The sequence below is a fragment of the Fringilla coelebs genome (genome assembly GCF_963513975.1).
Source record: "Fringilla coelebs genome assembly, chromosome: 21".
Classification (NCBI taxonomy): domain Eukaryota; kingdom Metazoa; phylum Chordata; class Aves; order Passeriformes; family Fringillidae; genus Fringilla; species Fringilla coelebs.
The window spans coordinates 10,234,034-10,256,381 of NC_140047.1; the positions used below are offsets into that span (position 1 = coordinate 10,234,034).

The 22,348-nt window shown below is 43.9% G+C and overlaps 1 protein-coding gene across 1 annotated transcript in view; it reads left to right on the forward strand.

Moving 5' to 3' along the window:
• Positions 1–1,783: 1,783 nt before the first annotated feature.
• CAMSAP1 (calmodulin regulated spectrin associated protein 1) overlaps positions 1,784–22,348 on the forward strand; it is a 24,167-nt gene continuing 3,602 nt past the window's right edge. Inside the window, 14 exon segments of the mRNA XM_084219858.1 lie at positions 1,784–1,946; positions 2,580–2,742; positions 11,063–11,325; positions 11,513–11,674; positions 12,319–12,399; positions 13,355–13,387; positions 16,554–16,695; positions 17,652–17,791; positions 17,892–17,988; positions 18,410–18,587; positions 19,160–19,254; positions 19,609–19,693; positions 20,053–20,675; positions 20,678–22,348. Of these exon segments, the coding sequence (XP_084075984.1) occupies positions 2,580–2,742; positions 11,063–11,325; positions 11,513–11,674; positions 12,319–12,399; positions 13,355–13,387; positions 16,554–16,695; positions 17,652–17,791; positions 17,892–17,988; positions 18,410–18,587; positions 19,160–19,254; positions 19,609–19,693; positions 20,053–20,675; positions 20,678–22,348 (3,733 nt within the window). The 5' untranslated portion in view covers positions 1,784–1,946.

The following is a 22,348-nucleotide window of genomic DNA, read 5'->3' on the forward strand; positions in this document are numbered from 1 at the left end:
ACAAAATTAGGTAGAATAAGGTCAGTCTGCTATTGCTGTTGTGCAGCTAAACTTATAATCATGGTTTCAGTAGATGGATATGAAGATAATTCTTCTGGCCAGCACAGGGCATTAAAGGCTCGAAGCTCAATCATGCAGCTTCACTTTTCAGACGAGCCCTAAAACTCACTTGTCAAGTGAGCTAATCTGCAGGATCTGGTTTTGATCACAAGCCTGGTACGCAGTGGTGGCCAAAACTGCACAGAGCTTTGGGCACCACAAGATAAGCAGGATCTAAAGCTGTCAGAGAGCATCCAAAGGAGGCCATGGGGATGGCTGGGTGTCTGTGCAGGGACACGGGCGGGACTCAGTGATGCTGTGGGTTCCTTCTGCTCAGGATAATCCATAATTCTATTCTAGGACTTGATCCTGTGGGTTCCTTCCAGCTCAGGATATTCCATAATTCTATTCTAGGACTCTGTGACCCCTGCTTGCTGTGCGGACAGCAGGACAGTGGGAGACAGGGCTGGGAGACAAGAGTGTGTCTAACAGAAAAAAAACCCACAACTTGAACCTGTCACACATTTCTTGCTGTTCTTACAGGTCATGATGTAAAGCAGGGAAAGAAATTCTCTTTTTGCCAAGAAACATAAGATGTGTAAGTCAGGCTTTGGCCTGAAAAACTGTCTGACATCCTTTGATGGTGAGCACGGAGTAACTCAGCAAATCTTGGAGGACATTATTTGTAATACCATGAAGAAAAGTATTGCTGATACTTTTTGATACAAACCCAATGCTTTATTGAGCTGTGCTGACAGCAAAGAGAAATTTCAACCCTTCCCGCACTTTAGAAAATGACTGCTTTGGTACAGAGGAATCTATCAGGCACCTAAAGGTTCCCACAGCTGGTGCTTTTTGTGGAGAGGCGATTTCTTTGGCAATTCTGTGCTTCCCTGCCTCCAAAGGGAAGGTTGGGATGTGACTCTGTAAGGTGAGGATGGGGATGGGGGCTCAGCAGCCCTAGTTCCACCTCCTGCCCAGGAGCTGATTCCCAAACCCCTGCAGACCCCACATTTCCCTTGGGTTGTGGGTTTGGAGGGCCGGGACCTGCCTGGCAGGTCACTGGAGTGGAAGACAGCTCAAGTTACTCTCATTCACCCCATTTTTAACCAAAGAGGCTCTTTCTCTATCATGACTCCCATAGGCTGCACCCTGGTGCTCCCCTGGCAGCCCTGGTCACCACCTGCCCCTCAAGATGGTGTAGGGAATGCGGGCGGCAGAGCTGTGAGGGCAGGAGGACCGGGATGGTTGTGGGTGCGTGAGGTGGCGCAGCTCCATGAGGATGTGCCATGTGGGTGTGCCAGAGGTGTGGGTCTGTGAGGGTCTGTGGGTCCGTGAGGGGCCGTGTGTCCGTGAGGGTCTGTGTGTCCGTGAGGAGCCGTGTGTCCGTGAGGAGCCGTGGTTCTTCCGTGAGGGGCCGCGCGGGCGGCGGGGCCGTGAGGGGCGGGTCCGCGCTCCCCGCGCGCGCGGGCCGGGCGCGGTCGCCATGGCAACGGTTGCCCGGCGCGCGCGCGCGGGCGGCGGGCAGCCGTGCACCTCGCGCGCGCGCGCGCGCAGGCGCTCCCGCCTCCCCTCCCCGCTCCCTCCCGCCTCTCCCTTTTCCCGCCGAGCGCGCGCGCGCGCCCCGGCCCGGGCGAGGCGGGAGCGGCGGGAGCGGCGGGAGGGGGGGGGGGTCGGAGAGAGGGCGCGGGCGCGCGCGCGGGGCGGGAGGCGGGCGCATGCGCGCGCGCGCGCGCGGCCCCGAGCGCTGTGGCAGCCGCGGCCCCTCGGCGGCGGCGGCGGCTCCGTCCGTGCCTCCCGCACCGGCACCGGGCCCGCCGAGCCTCCCCAACCCCTCACCGCCGGGGCTCCGGGCACCGCCGTGCCCCCTTCTCGCGCCGGGGATGAGGCAGCGGTAGCGCGGCAAGGTGAGGCGGCGGGGCCTGCAGGCCGCGGCGGGCGGGGGGGAGCGGTGGCGGCGGGGGCTCGGCGGGGGCCTGCGCGGAGCCGGCGCCGGGTGGGCTGCGCCCCCCGCCTCCCCCGCCCTCGCCGCCGCCTCCTCCGCCCGGGTGGGGCGGGGATGCGGGGAGGGGGCGCCGCCGGCCCCGGCGCTGCTCGGCCCGGCCATGGGCGTGCGGGCGCGGAGCCTTTGCTGCTTCTCGGGGGCGCGGCGGGGGAAGGAGCCGCAGGTGCTGCCCTGGCTCTGCCCCTGCCCCGGCGCGGCCCCGCGGGCGGGGAGGGGGCGGCGGTACCTGCCCGCATTGTTCGGGAGAGCCCCATCCTCCCTTTATCCCATCGGCAGGTGACGGGGCTGCGCCTTTCTCCGCTGCCTCGGCCCGGGGCTCGCCGAGCCAGGCCCTGCCCTTGACAATAAGGGATGCTCGCCCCGGGCTCCGATGCCTTTTGATTTCCGAGCGGGTTTGGAATCGCTACATCAGCCCTCCCGATGGAAATCCCGAAGGATGTCGGGCCTGTTGTGTGCAGCCTGGCCAGCCCCTCTCCTGTGTGCCTTTTGGATCGTCGGCTCGTGTAAAAGTCTCTGCCTTTTGTTTTTGTTTTAGATGGTGGATGTTGATGTTTGTGCTGGTGGAGATAGTACCAGAAGAAAAATGGATGCTCTGACAGATAGTGCAGTTGAGATTGTCCCTTTGGAGCTCTATGATTCAGCCAGAGCAAAAATAGCTGCTAATCTACAATGGATCTGTGCTAAAGCCTACGGAATAGGTAAGATCACCTCTGTCAAGAAGTCGTTCTTGATTTTGTTCTTGCGTTTTCTGTCTCCCTTGCTGTTTCAGGAGTAATTAAATTTGGCTTTGTTTTAAATATCAATAATATGGCAGCCTGTTCTCCTGTAATACTCTATCTTTGCTGGTACCTTAAACAGGAATAACGGGACTGTATGAGATGCCCTGAATCAGCAAACCTAATGGTGAATGCTCCCAGATGGTGCTTGGCAAGAACTGCCTGCCTCAAAATGTTTAAATCCTTCCTTTAGCTAAGCAGACTTTGTTCCACAGGGCTTTATGTCACTGCTTGCAGGCCCCAAGTCCCTCCAGGCTTTAGGTGCTTCCTTGTCTGGTCATCTTGACCAACAGATGCTGGGACCTTGACACCCTTTGTATGCTCAGTTAGAACTTCTTTTTGTATCAGATTATGGGTTTACATTCAAAATGTTCTAAAAAATAATCTGTTTTGTTCAGCAGCATTTTTCTTTTGTGGAAAGAAATATTGAATGAGCAGGTGTAGTTTGGGTGCTGTGACAATAAGGAGCAGGTTGTAGGGGATAGAGGAGTTCCTCCTTCCCTCACATTGTCATAAACTTTTACTGTCAAACGTGGAAAAATGAATATTCTTGGAGTGTATTTGTACAGTGTTTTCTGGCAGCTGTTGAAATATGCTCTTTTGTTTTGAACTAGATCTGTCTCAATGTACAAGATGCATCTCGAGTTTAAGTAGCTTCATTGTGAAGAAATAGGATGCAATACTCAGAACAAAAGATATAATAAAAACATGTATAGAGTCTTGTTTTGGAAAATGAGGTGGCCCTGTTAATCTAAGTCTAATTCTCCAAACTCATAATATGCTTAATGGATTAGCACTGGCTTACTTGGTGACAAGGCTGAAGAAAAGTGGTCCATTCCTGCCATTAAATATTAATCCTTGCTGGAATATTTTTTATCAATTATTTTTCTTCTTAAACATTTCCAGCCCTGTCAGTGTCTCCCTCATTTTGGTGACTGTGGGCAAAAAAAAAAAAAAAAAATCACGGGGTTTACAGTGTTTAATGTATTTTGTTACTAGCAACAAGAGGCAAAAAAAGCCCCAGGGATCAGATGATGCCTGAAAATGTGGGAATTTGGGGAGGGTGTCAGTGGAACATTGATAACTCAAAAGAACAGAACAGGCACTTCCTGATGTAAATATTTCTCAGTTACTAGAATTGTTTGTAACATTTCCTGAAACTTTTTAGCCATCCCTGATAAAACAGTTATTCCAGACCTGGGGATGCACTATTTATATTGTGACTTTGTGTCGAAGGAAAGCTGATCCTAAATGGGAAGGGACTGGCACGGATCCTACGCTGCAGAGAGAGCTCGGTGGCCTCGTGCTGCTGGGTGGTGTCTGCTCCGGCACTCAGGGTTGTGTCTGAACCTCTTGGACCAGTTAATTGCTTAATGGCAAGTCTGTTTATGCTCCTGACAACACAGGTTGTAAAAGTATTTGGCTTTCCTGTGACTAAAAGCTGAAAAGAATCAGCTTTTCCAATGGCAGAGCTGGGATCTCTGGCTGCAGCAGCCTCTGCCAGTTATTCTCCTTGCATTTAGGCTTCTTCAGATTACAAAGAACAACATTTAAATGCCACAAACAATAGGAAAAAGTCTTTTTTTTTTCCCCAGTGAGTGAGGATTGGTCTCTGTGTGTGTCTTAGCAGGACTGTGGCCCGTGGAAATGTAGTTTGATTTTTGAAATGGCTCCTGCAAGTCTCTGTCACATGTTAGCCATTACTGCTGGAATAGCATTGCACAATCCCTAGAAATTTATAAGCCTCTTTAATTCATAGAGAGATGGGTTTAAGAAGGTTTCCTGTGTGATTATAATTTTGAATAATACTTGAATTTAACACATTACTTGTCATCTCCGAGGGTTGTGTTTTAGTTTTAAGATATTGGATGTTGTTCAGTGAGTCTTGGGCAGCTACAATCAATTGTGATTTTGTTATTTAAAATCTCACTATGCAGATTAAAGGGTTTGAGGACTTTTTATTATTTTAGACTCGTTTCTGGTTAATTTGGTAAAAAAAAAGCTTATCTGTTTGTGACAATAAAACACTTCAGTTCTGAAGTAAATCTTACCAGGTTTCCATAACTGCTTTCAAGAGAATGAATATTTTTCTGAAATGTTAGATTTGGATTTGATTCATGAATTGACATAATTTTGTGCCTTAATCCTTCAAATTCTGATGCATTTCATTTTCATCTGGGTAAGGCTGAGCTCACAGTGAAGAGTGGAAAGGGTCAAGAACAGGAATTTGATGCTGGTGCAGACTGCTACTGAAAGTCATTCATCACTGCAGGTGTTCTACCTGCAACTGTATTTGCTCTTTTGCTGTTAAAGGATATTTGAATTCTCAGCTTCTAAGCTGGCATTTAAATAAGAAAATTCTTCATTCATCCTTTGGGGTTTTTTTTCCTCAAGGACAAATCACTGGCAGCATGCATGACAAATACTTTGAAGTCCTAGTTTGGGCTTTGTTGTATTTGGTAGTACAAGATGATGCAGCCCTCCTTTTTTTTTCACCTTCTGGCCATGAAAAGAGAATTTTGGTAGCCAAACAACTGAGCAGCTACACAAACACTGCAAGACAGCTCCTCTTCTTGCACAGGAGTTGGGCTGGATGGTTTGTTCCTGGAAACCTGCAGCTCCTGGCTGGCACAGATGGGCTCCAGAGGGAGGTCCTACAACTGTTTGTCTGGATTCCAGAAAGCAGAGGGGAAGGATGTCATGAAGGAAGGTCTTTCTCCATTCACTGTCATCCAAATAAATCTGGGAGTACTGACATGGATCACTCTCACTCTGAGCACATCTGGAAACCTTCTGTAGCCTGGAAAGGTTCTAAGTCCCTTTAGCTGAGACAGTGGTTTGAGAAAATGGTGTTTAATTAGAGCAGAATTAGCTTTTTTCATCCTCAAACTTTGATGAGAACCAAATGGCCACTTCGGGGAATTCGAACTCCTGATGTTTAAAGGATTGAGGAGCAGAGCTGCCACTGAGTGTGGGGAACTTCAGCTGACAGAGGGTGAGTGTGGGAGGGCTGGAGAGCCTTGGCAAGCCCTCCATGGGGAGATCACTTTTCCACAGTGGTTGGAATGATCCAGATTGCCAGGCAGGAATGCACAGCAGTGGGAAGTGGACCTGTCCCTTCAGCCCCACTGGCCCCTGGGGCTCTGAGCAGCAGCAGCTGGAAAGAACAAACTCAGGATGGTTTCATTTGGTACCACTTGGGAAAATGGACAATGACAATGAAAAATCCTGATTTCTCAGCAGATTTAATCTGGGACTAATTTATATGTGGAAATTATGTTTTCCATCATCATGGCTATAATATTAAAATTTAGGTATTGAAGGATGTGGAAGTGTGTCAGTGTTGCAGCTTGCTGTGAGCAGTGGGGTCTTTCCAACCCTTTCCATAGCAAATATTGTTGGTTCTGTAAAACAGTGTGCAAAATTCAGATTTTTCAAAAGGGACCTAATGGGTTTTACTTATTTATCAGGGCTGGGAGCTTTACATAGTTTCCAGACTTAATGCTGACAGTAGCCCGAAACCTTTGGCAAGATGCAGGCAGGAAAGCCAAGGACTAATGGAATGCATTGGAGGGGAAATGCAAGTTTGGTTTTTTTGGTCTTTGTATACTTAAACTTGCTTGCTAAATAAGGTTTTACAGTGCTGTAATAGCTCCCCACAGTTACCAGCTGGTAGAGGCAGTGTAAGGATGTTTCCTGGGCTAAATTCCCTAAATCCCTGGATTCCCTGCTTGTCTATTGTGAGCTTTCTTCTCAGGCTGGTAGTAAAAATCCTTTTAAGAAAGCTGTTGTGTTTAGCAAATATTAAGTTAAACATTTGTTTCTTGAATAGCTCCTGTTTGATAAACACTGAGTATTATTGTGTGAAGTTTACAGGGGTGAAGGATCCCATAATTATTATTTTGTCTCTTCTGCTTTATCCAGGATTGTGGCTTTATCCTTGATCAAAAGATATGGTAATAAGTGCAGTCACTCTCTCAGCAGTTTGCAAAGCCTTTAGCTTGGGTTTTTCCTGCCTGTTGTATGTAAATTTTCATGTGTCCTATTACAGATCACTTTTACAGGCTTTAGAATTCAGTGCTGTAATGAAAACCAACACAAAATGTTTATATTCTGGTAGTCTTAGTGCTGAGGAGGTGGAGTTTGTGCTCAGCCTGGACATTCACCAGTGCTGAATAATTCTGGGAGCAGATACTGATACTAATGAAATCCTACTCAGAATGTGAATAAGCTTTGTGCTGTTTACCAGGACAGCTTGGCTCCCTTTCCAGGTGAAACCAGTTCTTCGTGCTTCTGCAGGTAAAATAACATCTGGGGTGGGTCCACCCCCTCAGTTCAAGGGATAAGTCAAATTTGTTCAGATTACTGTATTTTTCTTTATCAAGTCAGAATCAGGTGGTTGTCTTTGAACAGGTTTTTGTAAGTGAGATTATAAAGAAATGCTCCCTCCCCTGAAGCAAAGAGAGTCTGGCAATAATTGTCTCTCTGACAGTTGTTGTAAGTTAAGTTGTTTTTGTAATCCTCTCAAGGGATTTTTGTACTTGAAGATTTATACTCAGAACTGACAGGTTTTGAGATACTAGAACTCACTGATACCATGGAACTGACCAAAAGAATGGCTGAATGAAGAAATTGTACTGGAGGCTTCTTTATAAGCAAAAAATAAGGACATGATTCAATTTGGTTTCCTTTAGTATGATTTGTTAAACTGCTTGAGCAGAAATTTTTGTAGCTACAGCTTAGGTGTTAATTTCTCAGGAAATAATTTTTTGTGTTGATTATCTCCAAAATCCAAGGCAAAAACTCGTGTTTTAATGGACAGAACTTTTCTAACCTCCAAGTTCAGTTATAGGTCATGGAAAGAAGGTGCTGGAAAAGATGCTGATAGAAACTGGGGCTTGGAAAGCCTGGGACATTTTCTTCCAAGAGAGGATTGGCACATTCTGTAGTGAGACAAGCACAAAGCCTGTGACACCTTTGGTTTGTCTGATCCATAAAAACTGGGGAGAAAAGGTGTCCATCATAGCAGGGGCTGCTTGTGTGGCCATGGTGTGTGATTGAAATTAGCACTGGGTAAATCTGGTGGGGTGTAGCTGTTCTAAAAGTGACAGGGTATTCCTGGGATTCCTGGCAGTGTGGGAATTTTGTCATTTTTAAGAGGGTTGGAGAAGGAGCTGCCCTGGGTGGTGCTGCAGGTAAGGATAATTAACAGGTGTGAAAGGTAAGATCGGTGTCTTCAGTTGCACTTTCAGATGCAGATTTCAAATATTGAAGACACCTCTCAATTAAAGTCTTTTTTGTCTGTTCTGTGTTACCCATTTGAGACAACTGCATTGAGTACAGGACATCAATTCTATTTGGGAGTTTCCCAACTCAGAATTATGCACTTACTTAGCATCTTGTTTGCATTGCAAGCTTTCCTGCCATTTATTTCTCATTTATTTGTGTCTGCCATTATGTCCAGCATGAAATAAATTCGAAATAGTGAGGTTAGTATTGTCTCTCTTAGGCTTTGATGTGGTTTTGATATCTTACATTTTTTTGTGGATCATTAGTCAGGACATAAATCAGCTACAGGACTGTTCCTATGTGTGACAGAGAGAAGTGTTCTATGTACTAATCTAAAAAATAAACCTGGGCAAGTGTTTACAGTGAAATAAATTGCAATTATGGGAGGATTAATCTTGATTAATAACTTCCTGGGATAATAGGAAGTCAAATTATTAATCCTGGTACTAGAAGTTCTTCCCACCCAGCCCTACCCTTAATCCTGGTCGATCCAAATCCATTCAGTCCTTAAGCAGTTATATGGAGATCAGAAACATGAAATTAGAGGAGTCTTCGGTGTAAAAGAAAAAGATTTCAGGTTTCTTGACTGGACTTTCAGATTGAATGACACTATACAAGTTGGGGTTTTTTTCTTCTTTTTTGTTTGTGTGTTCTGGGTTGTTTGTTTGGGTTTGTGGTTTTTTTTAACATATTGATTTCTGTGACATGGAATCTCCTCACTAAGAACTAGATCCATTTAGTGCTAGAAAAGGCTTTTAAAAATCATTGAAATGGAGCTGGTTTAATCAGAAATTGATGTGGGAGGTCTGCCTGCCCCTGTCACGTGGGGGGCTCAGCTCCCATGGCCTCTCCTGTGTTAGTAATGTGTGTAAAGACCCCAATCCTATAGATTGCTTCCCTCCTGGGCATGTCAGTGCTGCTGAGAAACCTTTTTCCTTGCTGTGGTTACAGTCTATAAAATAATCCCAGTCTCTCTACCTTGTGGAGAAGGGAAAATCCCCAGGAAAATCCAGACTGAGGGGCAGGAGGGATTTTAGGGCTCTTTGTCCACCATTCCAGCCCAATTCCAGGCAGTCACCTCCGTTCCTGAGCTGGAGGAGAGCAGGTGTTGGAACAAAACCCCTCATCCAAGTGCTTCAGATTTCAGACTTTGGGAATTTGCATTTTTTTTGTGTTGTTATAAAAAAAGCCTTTAAAATTTGGAGTGGTGCTCATGCTCTGCCAGAGATGTACAACTTCATGGATATTTTATGAGCTTGCATTATTTCCTTTCACAAATAATTCTAGTACAAAGCAACGTGTCTTTGGTTGTTAAAGGTGTAGCTGCTTGTAATGAACTAAAATGTTGAATTATACGAGCTGCTTTGCATTTGGATTTTTGCATCTTTCCTCAGTCTTTAGAAATGGAAGCTCAAGTTCTCTATCTGGAAATGGAAATGGCCATTAACTGGAATGAGCTTTCAACAGCCTTTGATTTTGGGTCAGGTTGACTAATGTTAAGAAGATTAAAAATATCTGAATTTATTATGTGTTTCACTAAAAATGGACAGCCATGTTAACAAAGGCTACTTAGGTAGTGCCAGTGGTTTTATTTTGTCTCTTCCAACCACCTTCAGTGGAAAGTCACATTCAGTGTCACAGAAAGGAAAAATAATTATCTTAATTTTAAAAAATTTCAGAAAGCTTTTTAAACTTTCTTCCCATTTTGAAAAAGGGCCAGCACAGTCTGACTGACAGGAACTGTTAGACAACACTGGTTTGCTGCATATTTTTATCTAAGTGAGATGTACTTGTAGCTCATGCAATAACACTCTGTCTCCATCCCTCTTCTTCATGAACATCAAGTGCTCTGCAGTATACAATTATTGTATGGCTTATTTTGCAGCTCAAAGATATGGGTAGGAGTTTCTTGGAATGGGAAAATTTAATTATTCTGGAAATGAGCTGAATGAAAAGTAAATATGCTGCCAAATTAGTAACTCTTTTAAGTGTAGATGTATATATTTAAAATGAACTGTTTAAGTGACTTCGGGGAAAGATATTTAGAGTGACTGGATAGCATCAGATAGAATTTTATGTTTGAAATTTAGGAAATGTCAGGCTTCTATTAAAACAATACACTTGAGGCTAGAAAATATTTTTCTTGGAGTTGCAGACTCATTATTCCTGCTTGGTTGTTATAAAGATCAATAGCTTCCAGGCTGATTACCCAACACGAGGAGAAGGATTTATTTTGGGATATAGAGCAAGGGATGGATTTGAGATGTCTTGGACATATTTAGAGTGATTGGAATATTGGTTGTTGTTAGTGCCTTTCTCCCCTGCCAGCTCTGAGCTGTGCTGGGAGTAACAAAAATGTGTTTATGGCTGGTGGTGTGCAAGGGTGAGGCCTTCTGTGTTGCTAATTTTAGCTTCTTCTAAATTACTACACTCAGGGTCTAGGATCAGTTTGGTAAAATCCTAACACAACTTGTGGAAATTGGGCCAAGGCAGAAGAAGTTCAATTTTAGACTTGGTTTAAAGTTCCTGCTTAATCCAAGTGGAGTGGTTTTGCTTCCTAGGCTTGAATTATTTAAAGGCTGTAAGCTGCAAGAGTTTGATTAATGCTCTTGACAAAAAATAGATAATCAGCTCTCTGGTTGGTTTGTGAAATGTTTAAGATTTTAGTCTTTTCCTTCTGAATTGCCAAAATTCATTAAAAACTTGGTGGCTTGGTTTGGAGACTGGCAGCCCCTGTTGGTGACAGAGCCTTACAGTTCTCCAGTTGCTGTGCACGGGTGCTTTGGGATTTTGCTTTGAAGCTATGATAAGATAAACCTTGCCCATTGATTTGAACCCTGCCCACCCATTTTAACCTGTGATTTTAGGGTGATGATCCCAAATAAAATGGGAATCCCACTCCCACGTGGCATTGCTCGCTCCTGGTGACGAGCCACATGCGCTGTTCTTGCAGACAACGTCCCGGAGGAGCTGAAGGACCCGTTCTACATCGACCAGTACGAGCAGGAGCACATCAAACCCCCTGTGATCAAACTGCTGCTCTCCAGCGAGCTCTACTGCCGCGTCTGCAGCCTCATCCTCAAGGGGGACCAGGTGGCTGCTCTGCAGGGACACCAGTCCGTGATCCAGGCGCTGTCTCGGAAGGGGATTTACGTCATGGAGAGCGATGATACACCTGTGTCTGAATCTGATCTGGGCTCTGCACCAATCAAAATGGTTCGCTTAATTAAATCCACCTAATCATCTTCTTTTTATTTAACGCTATTTAAAATAGTAAATGGAGTGAAGAGCTCTTAATTTCTAGGTCGTTAACCTTAGCAATGTTTTGTTTTAAATACAGTTAGAGCATACCGTTTTTTAAAAGGGATTTTATTTTCAAATCCTCTCTGTTTTCCTCTTTCAGAGTTCTCATATGGCAATGATTGACGCTCTTATGATGGCCTACACTGTAGAAATGATCAGCATTGAGAAGGTGGTTGCCAGTGTCAAGCGTTTCTCTACATTCAGTGCCTCAAAAGAACTGCCCTATGATTTGGAGGATGCCATGGTTTTCTGGATTAACAAGGTAAAATTTACTTTGGGAAAAGCCTGCCTGTCTTTTCTTGTCACCTTTCAGATTTTTAAAATGGATTCTGATACATGTCTTCCTTACTTACTTGGGCATTTCTATCATCCCTTCTACTTTAGCAAGCATCTACTTTCTAGTATCCCTTTACTTGTTTTTCTTAGGGAAAAATAAAGCTGATAAATTTTAAAATAAAGAAAATAATCAGGAGCTAACTTAGAAAAACTGTAAAAATTGGATTTTTTATTTTCAGACAAGTTGCTATGAGGTGGTTTTTTTGGTTAGTGGGGTTTTTTTTAGGTGAAGCACTGTTTCATGCTAAATAAGAGGATGGACTTAACTCTGACTAGATGGAACATTTAACAGAAGTGCTGGAATTTTTCCAAGGGCAGCAGTTAAGTTACTCTAATTCTTTTGAGTGACAAGAGTCACATTCCAAAGGGAATGTGTCCTTGCAAACCCAGGACTGTGATTTCAGCTCCTGCTAATAGAGACTTGGTCTAGAAAACTGCTGTACCATGTGTTTCTATGAACTTTTTATGTTTGTAGCAAGAATTGACTGTTAAGTAACAGGAGCAAGAAGGACGCTTGTGGAAACATATCCAGGTGTATTTTAATTAATTTTCCTTGCTATGCCCTTTTAGGTGAACCTTAAAATGAGAGAGATAACAGAGAAAGAGATTAAATTAAAACAACAACTAATGGAAAGTCCAGGGCATCAAAAGGTAAAACAGATTTGTCTTCAGTTGTGATATTGTGTGTTGATGATGAATGGATTTAAATATCAGCATTTTCTTTGTCAGGGAAGTGTGAGGGCTCCAGACCTCAAAAGTGAGATTTTCTGCATGCACTTTGTTTTGTCTCTGTCATCAGTGCCCTTCCCTGCCTTTGAAGCCCGCTGGTATCTCCTGACTTTTCTTTAAGTTTCAGTAGGATGAAAACAACTTGTTTCAACTAAAATAACCTGTATCAACTGTCTGTGGGTAAATATGACTCAGCTTTCACAGCACAAAATATATGTTATATATTTTGAAAGCTCTTGGGGCATGTTCTTTTTGCATGTTATTTTCCAGTGTGTATTTAGGGACTTATTCAGGTTCTGTCCAGGAAGGATACTCTTGGCATTCAGATGTTATATGTGTGTGTTTGTAGTTTTTTCCAGCTTTTTCCCTTGAAATTATATTAGAATGCACTAATATTGCAAAATATAGCACACTTTCATTTCTGGAGCATGTCAAATAGGTCTTTCTCCAACATAAGGTCTGTCTGCACTCCCAATTTGTGATTTCATAAAACTTTAAATTACAAATAACATATTCTTTCCTCAAATTGGCATTACTAGGCAAGGGCTCAAAGTGTGACCTATGAACAAGGCACAGTTTAATTTTCATGTTAGTGATGAAGGTTTTTTATGTGCCTTTTATGGAAAATACTATCCTTCATCAAAAAAGAGCTGCTTAATTTACAAGCTGATCTGTGGTCTAAAGGATCTCTTGAATTATTTGACCCTATTGGTTCTTGGGTCTCATTTAGTATCTTTAAATCTAAATTTCTAGGCTACAAGGCCTCTGAAATATGAAAGTGTTTATTGCTGAAGTGCATTTAAGTATTACTGCTTTTAACTTGCATTGCTGATGTTCCTTTCCTATTCCTACGTTCCTTTCCTTGCTTCCTGAGCAGTCTCCTTCCAAATGGTATTGGAAATTAGTACCTGTAAGTGAACTCCTTTTACACCAGTTGTCATCCACAAAATCATGGCTTTTTAAACTTCCTCAGAGTGTTTGCTTCCATTGCAATGCTTCTCAGCTGCTCTTTGAAAAACACTGTGTGAGCTTTGGGGTCATCAGGCTTTGTTTTCATGGCGTGCTTTTTGCATACTGTACAGCATCCAGCATACTCCCTTTGCAGCATCTCTGAATTCCTTCCACACTGCAGGAAGGAGGGAGGAGGAGTAGCAATACAAAAAAACTAGAAAATTGCCAGTTGAAATGGTTGCATTTGCTGGGTTTGGTTGTGAGTAGGAACTGATGACAGCACTGAGGTGAGAGAAAAGCTGGGCAGCTTAAAGGGCTGCCTAATCTTGGAATCCATAGTTAAGATACTCAGATGTTTGTGCTTCAATAATGCTCTTACACTGCTCCTGCACCTGCTCTGCTGCAGATCTGTGAATCTGTCAGAGCCAGGGCACTGCTGTTCACTGAGGTGGGGTAGGAGATTGGCCAGCCCAGTTTGGTGGGACACTTGCTGGGATTGTGTGCTCAGTTAAGGAGCCTGGAGCTGGCAGACTGGGAGGGAAGACAGTTTGCACATGGGAACAAAATACTGATTTTTCTTTCTGCTGAAGGGTGAAATTGGAATATCAATTCCACTATGTATTAAAAAAAAAAAAAAAAAGAATAACAACAAAATTATGCTTCTAGAAATCCTGCTTTCTTTTGTCAGAGTTTTCTAGGTTTATTTCAACTTGCAGAGATTTTCCTTTGTTCCTTTCCTTTCCTTAGCTTTGATGCCCTTTTTCCTGCCCTTGCAGGAGCTGGTGTTACTCATTTTCTCTCTGGGAAGATGAGCTGTTGTCTCAGTTGTTAATTCCAAAGGGCAGAGCACTTGGGAAAGGCAGGTGTGATCAGGCAGCCTCCCCGTGATCCCTCTGCCTTCCCACAGGGAGCTCAGTCCTGCTACAGCCTCCTAATCCTTTGTTTGAGCCAAATCTGTAGGCTGGAGTAAAAACTTTAAATATCTGAAATTAAAGGAAGGAGTAAACAAAGGTTGTCTCACTTCTAGTCCACTTAGATTTTAATGGTTTACTGTCAGGTTTTTCAATCTCTGAAAGTTATTGTCAGGTTCTGTCAATTCTGTGCTTTTTATTTTGTGATTTTTGTTTGGTTGGAATAGAATAATCTTTATTTCAGTAGCACTTTTTCTGCAGTTACTGCATACGAATGTCATTCATTGTATGCATGGGCAGGAGGGTTACAAACCACAACACTTGGCTTAGAAAATAAGGAAGAATTCAGAATTTTCAGTGTAAAAGACTGAAGGGTTAAGAGAATAACAGCTGAGAAAAAAAGAAAAAAGTACTTAAATCCATAAAAACCCTCTTTGATAAATTTGTGGGGTTTTTCACTAAAGCCAAAAGAAACAAGGAATCTTTGCAGATTTTAGTTCTTGGTATTGACTGTCATTGATTTAAATTCCATTTAAGCCTATTGGAAAAGAAATATTTTTGTCTACTTTAACTACAGGAGGAATTAAAGTTGAAAAAGAATTTCTGAAGGTTTTTTTTTTAATATGCTTACTTTAAGTGGATAAATGCTGACCCTTTTAAGCTAACCAATTTCCCTTGGTGTGCACACTTATTCTACCAGACTTAACCACATTTCTAGTGCATAATGGATGTTGCTGATGCCTTTGATTTGTTTCTTGTTTGAATAATCACCATCCTATATCTCACTGTTTCTCTCTGTGTAAGCCTGATCTGATGCATGCCCTATCTCACTGCATGCTGGAGCCAGTGGAATATGCTCGTGTGGTACAGTATGATTCCCATCCCATTCCATCTCTGTGGAGTGCTCCAGGCTGGGGAAAAACCCAATTTGCACCTGGGAAAAGGGCAGGAAAAATAGCATTAGCATGCAGAGATAGCTCTGAGTTCCTTGGGAAACTTGGTGTAGCATATGCAAAATCAAGAGAAGAAACTGGTTCTCATTGCTCCAGGTGATCTTCATTGCTCTGAACAGATTTTTTCACAGCCTGTGCCATCCTAAACTGACACCTAGGAGTGTGTGTGTGTAGAGCTTTCCCCAGGCTGGCTTGGGAAGTGTGGGATGTTGGTAAAACCCAGCTTTCCTCTGATGATTCAGTGTGTGACTGGTGTGTCTTCACAGCAGACAAGAGGTTCTGTTCGATGCCCTGAAGTGTCCTAGGGATGTTTTCCCAGCACTGCCAGGTGTTTCTGCCAGGCCCTGCAGTGCATTTTGCTTTTGCTTTCCCACCTGCTTTGCTCTCAGTTTAGACACAGCCTCCCATAGTGTGTGGATGCTCAGGAAACAGCAACCCTGGAACCTGCAAAACTTGCAAGAAGCAATGCCAAGATCTGTTCTTCAGCTGACTGGCTTTGGCAGCTCCAAATTCCCTGAGGGCTGCAGGGTGGTTTGCACCAGAGCTTGATTTTGATCTCTAGTAAATGAAGGGGAGTTTTGCTGGGGATATCAAGGCCTCCTGCTCTCTGACTATTTTGGAAAAGGTGGTTTTTATTTTTGCACAACACCTGTGTTGCACACAGATGTGCCATGCTCTGGTTCCCTCTGAGAGAACTTTGCTGTCTGTGGATACAACAGCAAATCTATGGAAGTGGGAAAGGTATGAGAGATCACCAGCCCATCAGAATTATTTTTGCTGTGTTTTGTTTCTCCCAAGCTTTAAGTGTTCTCATGTAGCTCCCCATGTCTCTTTCTTTTGATCTGCTGCGTTCATGCATCTGTGGGGAAGGGTTTTGAGTTAAATTGATTATAATAAGTAAAGTGTGTGAATGAAGTGAGGAATCCAGCAGCACAGATTGCTCCTGGGCATGAGGAGACTGAATGGCAGGTGAGCAACCTGCCCTAGTGCAAGGGGGTTGGGTTAGGTGATCTTTAAGGTCTCTTCCAACCCAACCATTCCAGAATTAAAAGAGAAACACAATTTCCTTCAGAATTGGCTTCCACAGGGAGAAAAGCACAACTTTGTTAGCTGGGTTTGACTTGGGGCAGAATGGCAGAAAGGATCCAGCGAAAAGAGTTTTCAATGCTTAACACAGATTCCTTTTTCTTTACTTTTTTGGGGGGGGGTTTTTGTCTTTTAGCCTCTTCAGCATGATGTGAACCCTTGTTTCTCTCTGTAGGTGCGTTACAGAAGGGACCATCTCTCCAGCAGGCAGTTACCCTATTTCCCTGTGCTGGAAGATCTGATGAAGGATGGTAGTGATGGTGCTGCTCTTCTAGCTGTGATTCACTATTATTGTCCAGAGCAAATGAAACTGGATGGTATGTAATAAAGGTTCTGAGGGAATCAAAGGAATAAAAGGCTTTCAGGCTTTGAAAGCTGAACTAGAAATACATGAAAAATTTAAAATGCAGCACATTTAATAAGTAGTGGAGTATGGCAGGTTGGAGACAGGTCACATATGGAATATGCGTTTTAAAAAGAATCTTCTTGGATCTTGATTTTTTTTTACTTACTGTATTTAGAAGACTGTGTTCTGTATATTATGAGCCACAAAAGAATCCTTTCTTTTCCAGTTTTAGGTGATGTGGCCTTCTTTGCTCAAATAACTGAGCTTGGTTTCAATGCCATAAAAATGGAGTACATGTCCACCAGTGTTAGCTGATAATTCTCATGTTTTTCTTGGCGTAACTTGGCATTTTAAAATCTAGATTATGAAATAGTTTCTCTCAATCTGCAGAAATTGTCACTCTTGAGCATTGCAAAACTTGAGTTCTCTTCCCCAGAAAATGTTTTTCTTAATAAATCAGTGTCCTTGTTGCATTAACTTCTGCAAATCAACATTCTGTGTTGGTTTTTAAATTCTCAGATATGTTGTACCTTGCAGAGCTCCTGAGTGTTTTCAGAAGGAACCAGCACTGTGAATCCTAGGAGTAACCCTCTATTATATGCAAATCAAGATGTCTGCTTTTAATTGCTTTTGTATTTTGTCATTATGTGTGTTCTCTGTGGCCTGTTCACCTTTTCTGTGGCTGTGATAGACAGAATCCCCTGTGGATTCAAAAATGAATGCAGAACTGGTACTGTTCTCTGTGGTTTTCTTCCTCCTTTTCCTGTCCCTCTGAGCAGGTAGAGAGATGTCACTGGCATCCAGTAAATATCCACTGCTGGTGTAGAGTCTGTGAAGTTCCTGTATTTAGTGTGTCTGTGAGCTGGGGGTGGGAGGGTGATCCCTTGGGAAAGTGCCAGAACTTACTCAGCCCTCTCTCCTTCCCAGATATCTGTTTGAAGGAGGTGACATCAATTGCAGACAGCCTCTATAACATTCAGCTCTTGAGAGAATTCTCAAATGAGTACCTAAACAAATGCTTTTACCTCACCTTGGAGGACATGTTGTATGCTCCTTTGGTTTTAAAGGTAAGAAAGATAACAAAAGATGTATTTTTCAATAAAATGTGGGTAGATCAGAAGTGTTTTGTTAATATGAGCTGTAATTTTCCTTTTTTTTCTGTTTCAGCCTAATGTCATGGTGTTCATTGCAGAACTCTTCTGGTGGTTTGAGAATGTCAAACCAGACTTTGTACAGCCAAGAGATATCCAGGAAATAAAGGATGGTAAGTTTGTAACCACAGATTACTGATAGCATGTTATTTAGAAAATACTTGCATTGCAGTGAAATTGTTGCCTAGTGGTGTTTTCTGGGAAGGTTTATTTCTCCCCAAGGTTTATTCTTGCTGGGGGTCTTTGAAAAGCAGTAAAGTAGAAGGAAAATTAGTCCTAGATCCACTTGAATTCTAATTTTTTGGATGAATAATTTTTGAGAAGGTAATTTTCCCCCCCCAAACCCACTAATTAATTATTAATTTGTAACTTTCATTAAGCTCACCAGAATACAGATATTTTAAATAAAGACCAGTACTTGGGGTTACAGTGTAGACAAAGTTTCCCTTCTCCCCTGTGCAATCTGAGAGTTTCCTGTGCTGCTCTGCTCCTCCCTGGCCCTGAGAGGTGCTGATGCTGTCCCTCTGTGCCCAGTCAAGGCAGTGATGCAGCAGAAGAGCAGCCGGCCCCCCGTCCCCATCTCCAACGCCACCAAGCGCAGCTTCCTGGCCGCTCCTGCCAGCCCAAGCCCGGCAGAGCTGCAGCCCCCAGCCCAGGCAGCCCCTGAGGCCTGCAGCAGGTACTACCTGCACCCTGAGGAGCCTGACTACCTGTGAGTGTGTCTTCATCTTGTTCCACCTTCTGTTTGTGCCTCTGTTTGGATAACCTGGGGATTCGTGCCGCTGAATGTTGTATTTTGCCACAACCTGGGCGACCTTAAAGTACCCAAAGGGGCTCCTTGAGAGCTGGCCAGGGACTTGCTTGGAGCAAGCTGCTCCTGTCCAAGGTGTCCATGGAACTGGGTGGTCTTTAAGGTCCCTTCCAACCCAAACCATTCTGGGGTTCTGTGAAAACAAATTTCAGCATGATCTGATGTGGTTAATGAAAAGGGTTTTCAGCTGACATGAATTTCATGGTGACCTCTAAGTTATTTCAGCCTTTGCTTTGTCTTGACTTTACTATTTACATAAGCATTGTCTTAAATCTACTGCATTTGGAAACTTAGTTTGATTTCAGGTAATAGGTTTACTTTTGTGCTGTTACATGTGAAAAACTTCTTAAAAATTTATATTATGTTTTAAGGAGGATGAGGGTAACTTACCAGTGTGACTTTGCAATTTGATATTTTTTCTGATTATAGAAAAAAATTTCTTTGTAGTATTAATTTTTACCTTTCTGAATTAGTGGCAAAGGAGGAAGCCCTGCCTTCAGCCCTTCCCATCCACTGCTGCCTTTGAGGCAAAAGCAACAAAAATCTTTACAGGGAGAAGACAGCCCTGGTAAGTCTGCCTTGAATTTGCCTTTCAAAAAACACCGACTGTCAATGTCAATAAAATAATTAATTAAAATGTGAGTTCATTTCTGTAAGTTATTTAGAATTTAATTAACCTGCAGTAACACAAGTGGGTGAGCATGTTGAGTTTGACTAAATCTTAAAGATCTTTTAAGAAAATTAGTGGATTTTAATTTTTTTCTGGCTTTGACTGTGTCTGGTGGCAGCTGCAGCAAATCTGTTTTCTGCTGCCATCTGTTGGGGAAGGAGTTGATTTTGTTTCTGTGTTTGCTATAAAATGAGGCAAAGGTGCTGGTTTAAAGATCATTTCTGAACTCTTACCAATTAAAAACCTTTTCAGGCCATCGGCACCGTTCGAATTCTCTGACCCGCGTTGATGGGCAGCCACGAGGGGCAGTTCTGGCATGGCCAGAGAAGAAACCCAGGTAATTATTTGTTACAGCATTGCTTGAGGAAATGATACTGGGACAATTTGATTGTGGTAATGTGATATCACTGCCCTAGAACTGCACTGACAGTCACTTCATTTTGTTTTCTCCTTATGTGCACTTTCAGAGCTGACTGATTTTAGATTTGCAATTGAAAATACGTTAGCCGTGATTTTCAGCAAGTGCTGTTGAAAATGGAAGTGTCTGAAGTTGCTGCTTGGTATTGCTGATCACTCGTGGTACAGGATGCATTTTAAAAATAAAACACCTATTTTAGCTGTCTGTATCATGGTCTTTATTTCAACAAATTGTACCTTGTCGTGCTTGAGTGTCAGTAGCTTCTTCTTGTTTTCTAGGCCTTTGTCTCAGCCAACACCATTTGCTCTTCATCATTCTGCCAGTACTGATGTGGACCCTGGCTCTGGTGACAGCATTAGCCTGGCCAGGTCCATCAGCAAGGACAGTCTTGCTTCCAACATTGTCAATGTTACCCCCAAAAATCAGCCCCACCCTCCATCAGTGAAAGCTAATGGGAAGAGTTTGCTGAACAATGTAGAAATGGACGATGAAGATGAAGAGCTCATTGCAATCATCAGATCTGAAGAAAGGCCAAACCGTGGTGACCCTGAGGTGCAGAATGCAGCAGCCAGGGTGCCCAGCATAGTGGCCACAGCGTGGTCTCCAAAAACAAACAGTGACCCTTCGGACAGCAAAGCTGAGAGTTTTTACCTGGAGCCTTTAATGCCTGCAGTGCTGAAACCAGCCAAGGAAAAACAGGTCATCAATAAAGAGGATGAGTGTGGGGAGGGGAAACAGAGGAGTTTTGTGACAAAGAGGTTAAATGAAGGACACTTGTCTTTGATCCGCAAGAAAGCCACGAGCAGTCATGGTGAGCATGACCTCAATAGGACTTTTACTCCCATTTCTAGCTCTGATTTCACTCCAGTTGCAGATGCCAGTTCTGCAGATGCAATGGCCCTGGGGAAGCGGGTATAGAAGCTTCCAGACCTTTGGCTAGTAGCAGTTTAGATCCTTCCTCTCAGGAGCTATCCGCTGGAGGATTCTTTCTTCATGCTGCTAAACCTGATGATGAGGTAACAAGTAAAGTCAATGTGAGTTATGGGAAAGGTCTCAGCCTGCACGTTCAGGATACAACCTGGACCATGGTGAGACAGGACTCAGAGCCGGATCTCTTGGACATGGAAGATGCTGACCAGGACTTGGTGGCCATAGACAACCATCCTGTAGTCACTAAGTACATTGGTGAGGAGGAGTCTGCCAAGCTGCAGGAGGACATGAAGGTGAAGGAACACGAGGACAAGGACGACGCCAGCGGCCGCTCCAGCCCCTGCCTGAGCACCATCTCCCAGGTGAGCAGCGTGTCCATGGCCAGCGGCAGTGTCCGCATGACCAGCTTTGCAGAGAGGAAGCTGCAGAGGCTCAACAGCTACGAGACCAAGTCCAGCACGAGTAGCTCCCAAAAAACCACCCCAGATGGGTCAGAAAGCTGCCCAGCACCGCTGACCACGTGGAAACAAAAGCGGGAGCAGAGCCCCAACAGGCAGAACAAAGACAATGTGAATCTTTTAGCTTCAGAGCTGGTGCAGCTCCACATGCAGCTGGAAGAGAAGCGCAGGGCCATAGAGGCTCAGAAGAAGAAGATGGAAGCCTTATCAGCAAGGCAGAGACTAAAATTGGGCAAGGCAGCTTTCCTGCATGTTGTTAAAAAAGGGAAGTCTCCTGATGGTCCACAACCTCTTAAACCAGAACATTTTGCAAAGGAATATTCCCGGCACAATGGGGAAGATTTAGATGAAGTTTCTTTGGGTTCCAAATCTGAGGAGTTTCTTGTGAAAGAGGAGGAGAGAGAAGAAATGCTCAACGATTCTCAAGAGGTAGCAAAAGTAAAAATGCAGGAAGGCCTGGCTTTTGCTGAGCAACACAAACCAAAAGACCCTGCTGCTATTCACGATCTGGAAAAAAGTAAAATTATTTCCGTTGCCCTCCTAGAAGACAACGTGACTGAAGCAGATATAAATGAATGTGATCTTTCTATCGAGAAGCTGAATGAAACAATCAGCACCCTGCAGCAGGCCATCTTAAAGATATCCCAGCAGCAGGAGCTGCTCATGAAATCTCCAACAGTGCCATCCCCAGGAACCAGAAGTAACTCTCAGGACCAAAAGGTGAAACCTTCAATCCATTTTGTTGAGCCCCTGTCTCCAACTGGAATGAACAGCCTGCGGAAACCGCCGCGGCTCGGCCAAGGAAGGACTCCCCGGCCAGGAAGGCCTTCAGAGCTGAAAGTCCCTAAGGACAGACAGCAGAATTCAGCACGTGTTAAAACCCCAACACCCAGCCTAGAAAACCTTCCGCATTTGAGACCTTTCCCACCCAATAGCTTGGCAAAGACACCCACAGAAGCGGGACTGGAAAGCAGCCCTGATCATGGGAGTGGTTCCCAAGAGAAGTGTTTCTTTGATACCTATAGACTTCATGATGAGAGCAATCAAAGGGCACTTGTTCTCTCCACCTCCAAAGATGCAAATATTCTGTCTGAAATGAGCAAAGAGGTGAATAACAGCTTCAAGGAAACAGGGTTGAATTCTTCTGATGGCTCAGGAAAAGAAAATGTCCCAGTGGATGAGCCCC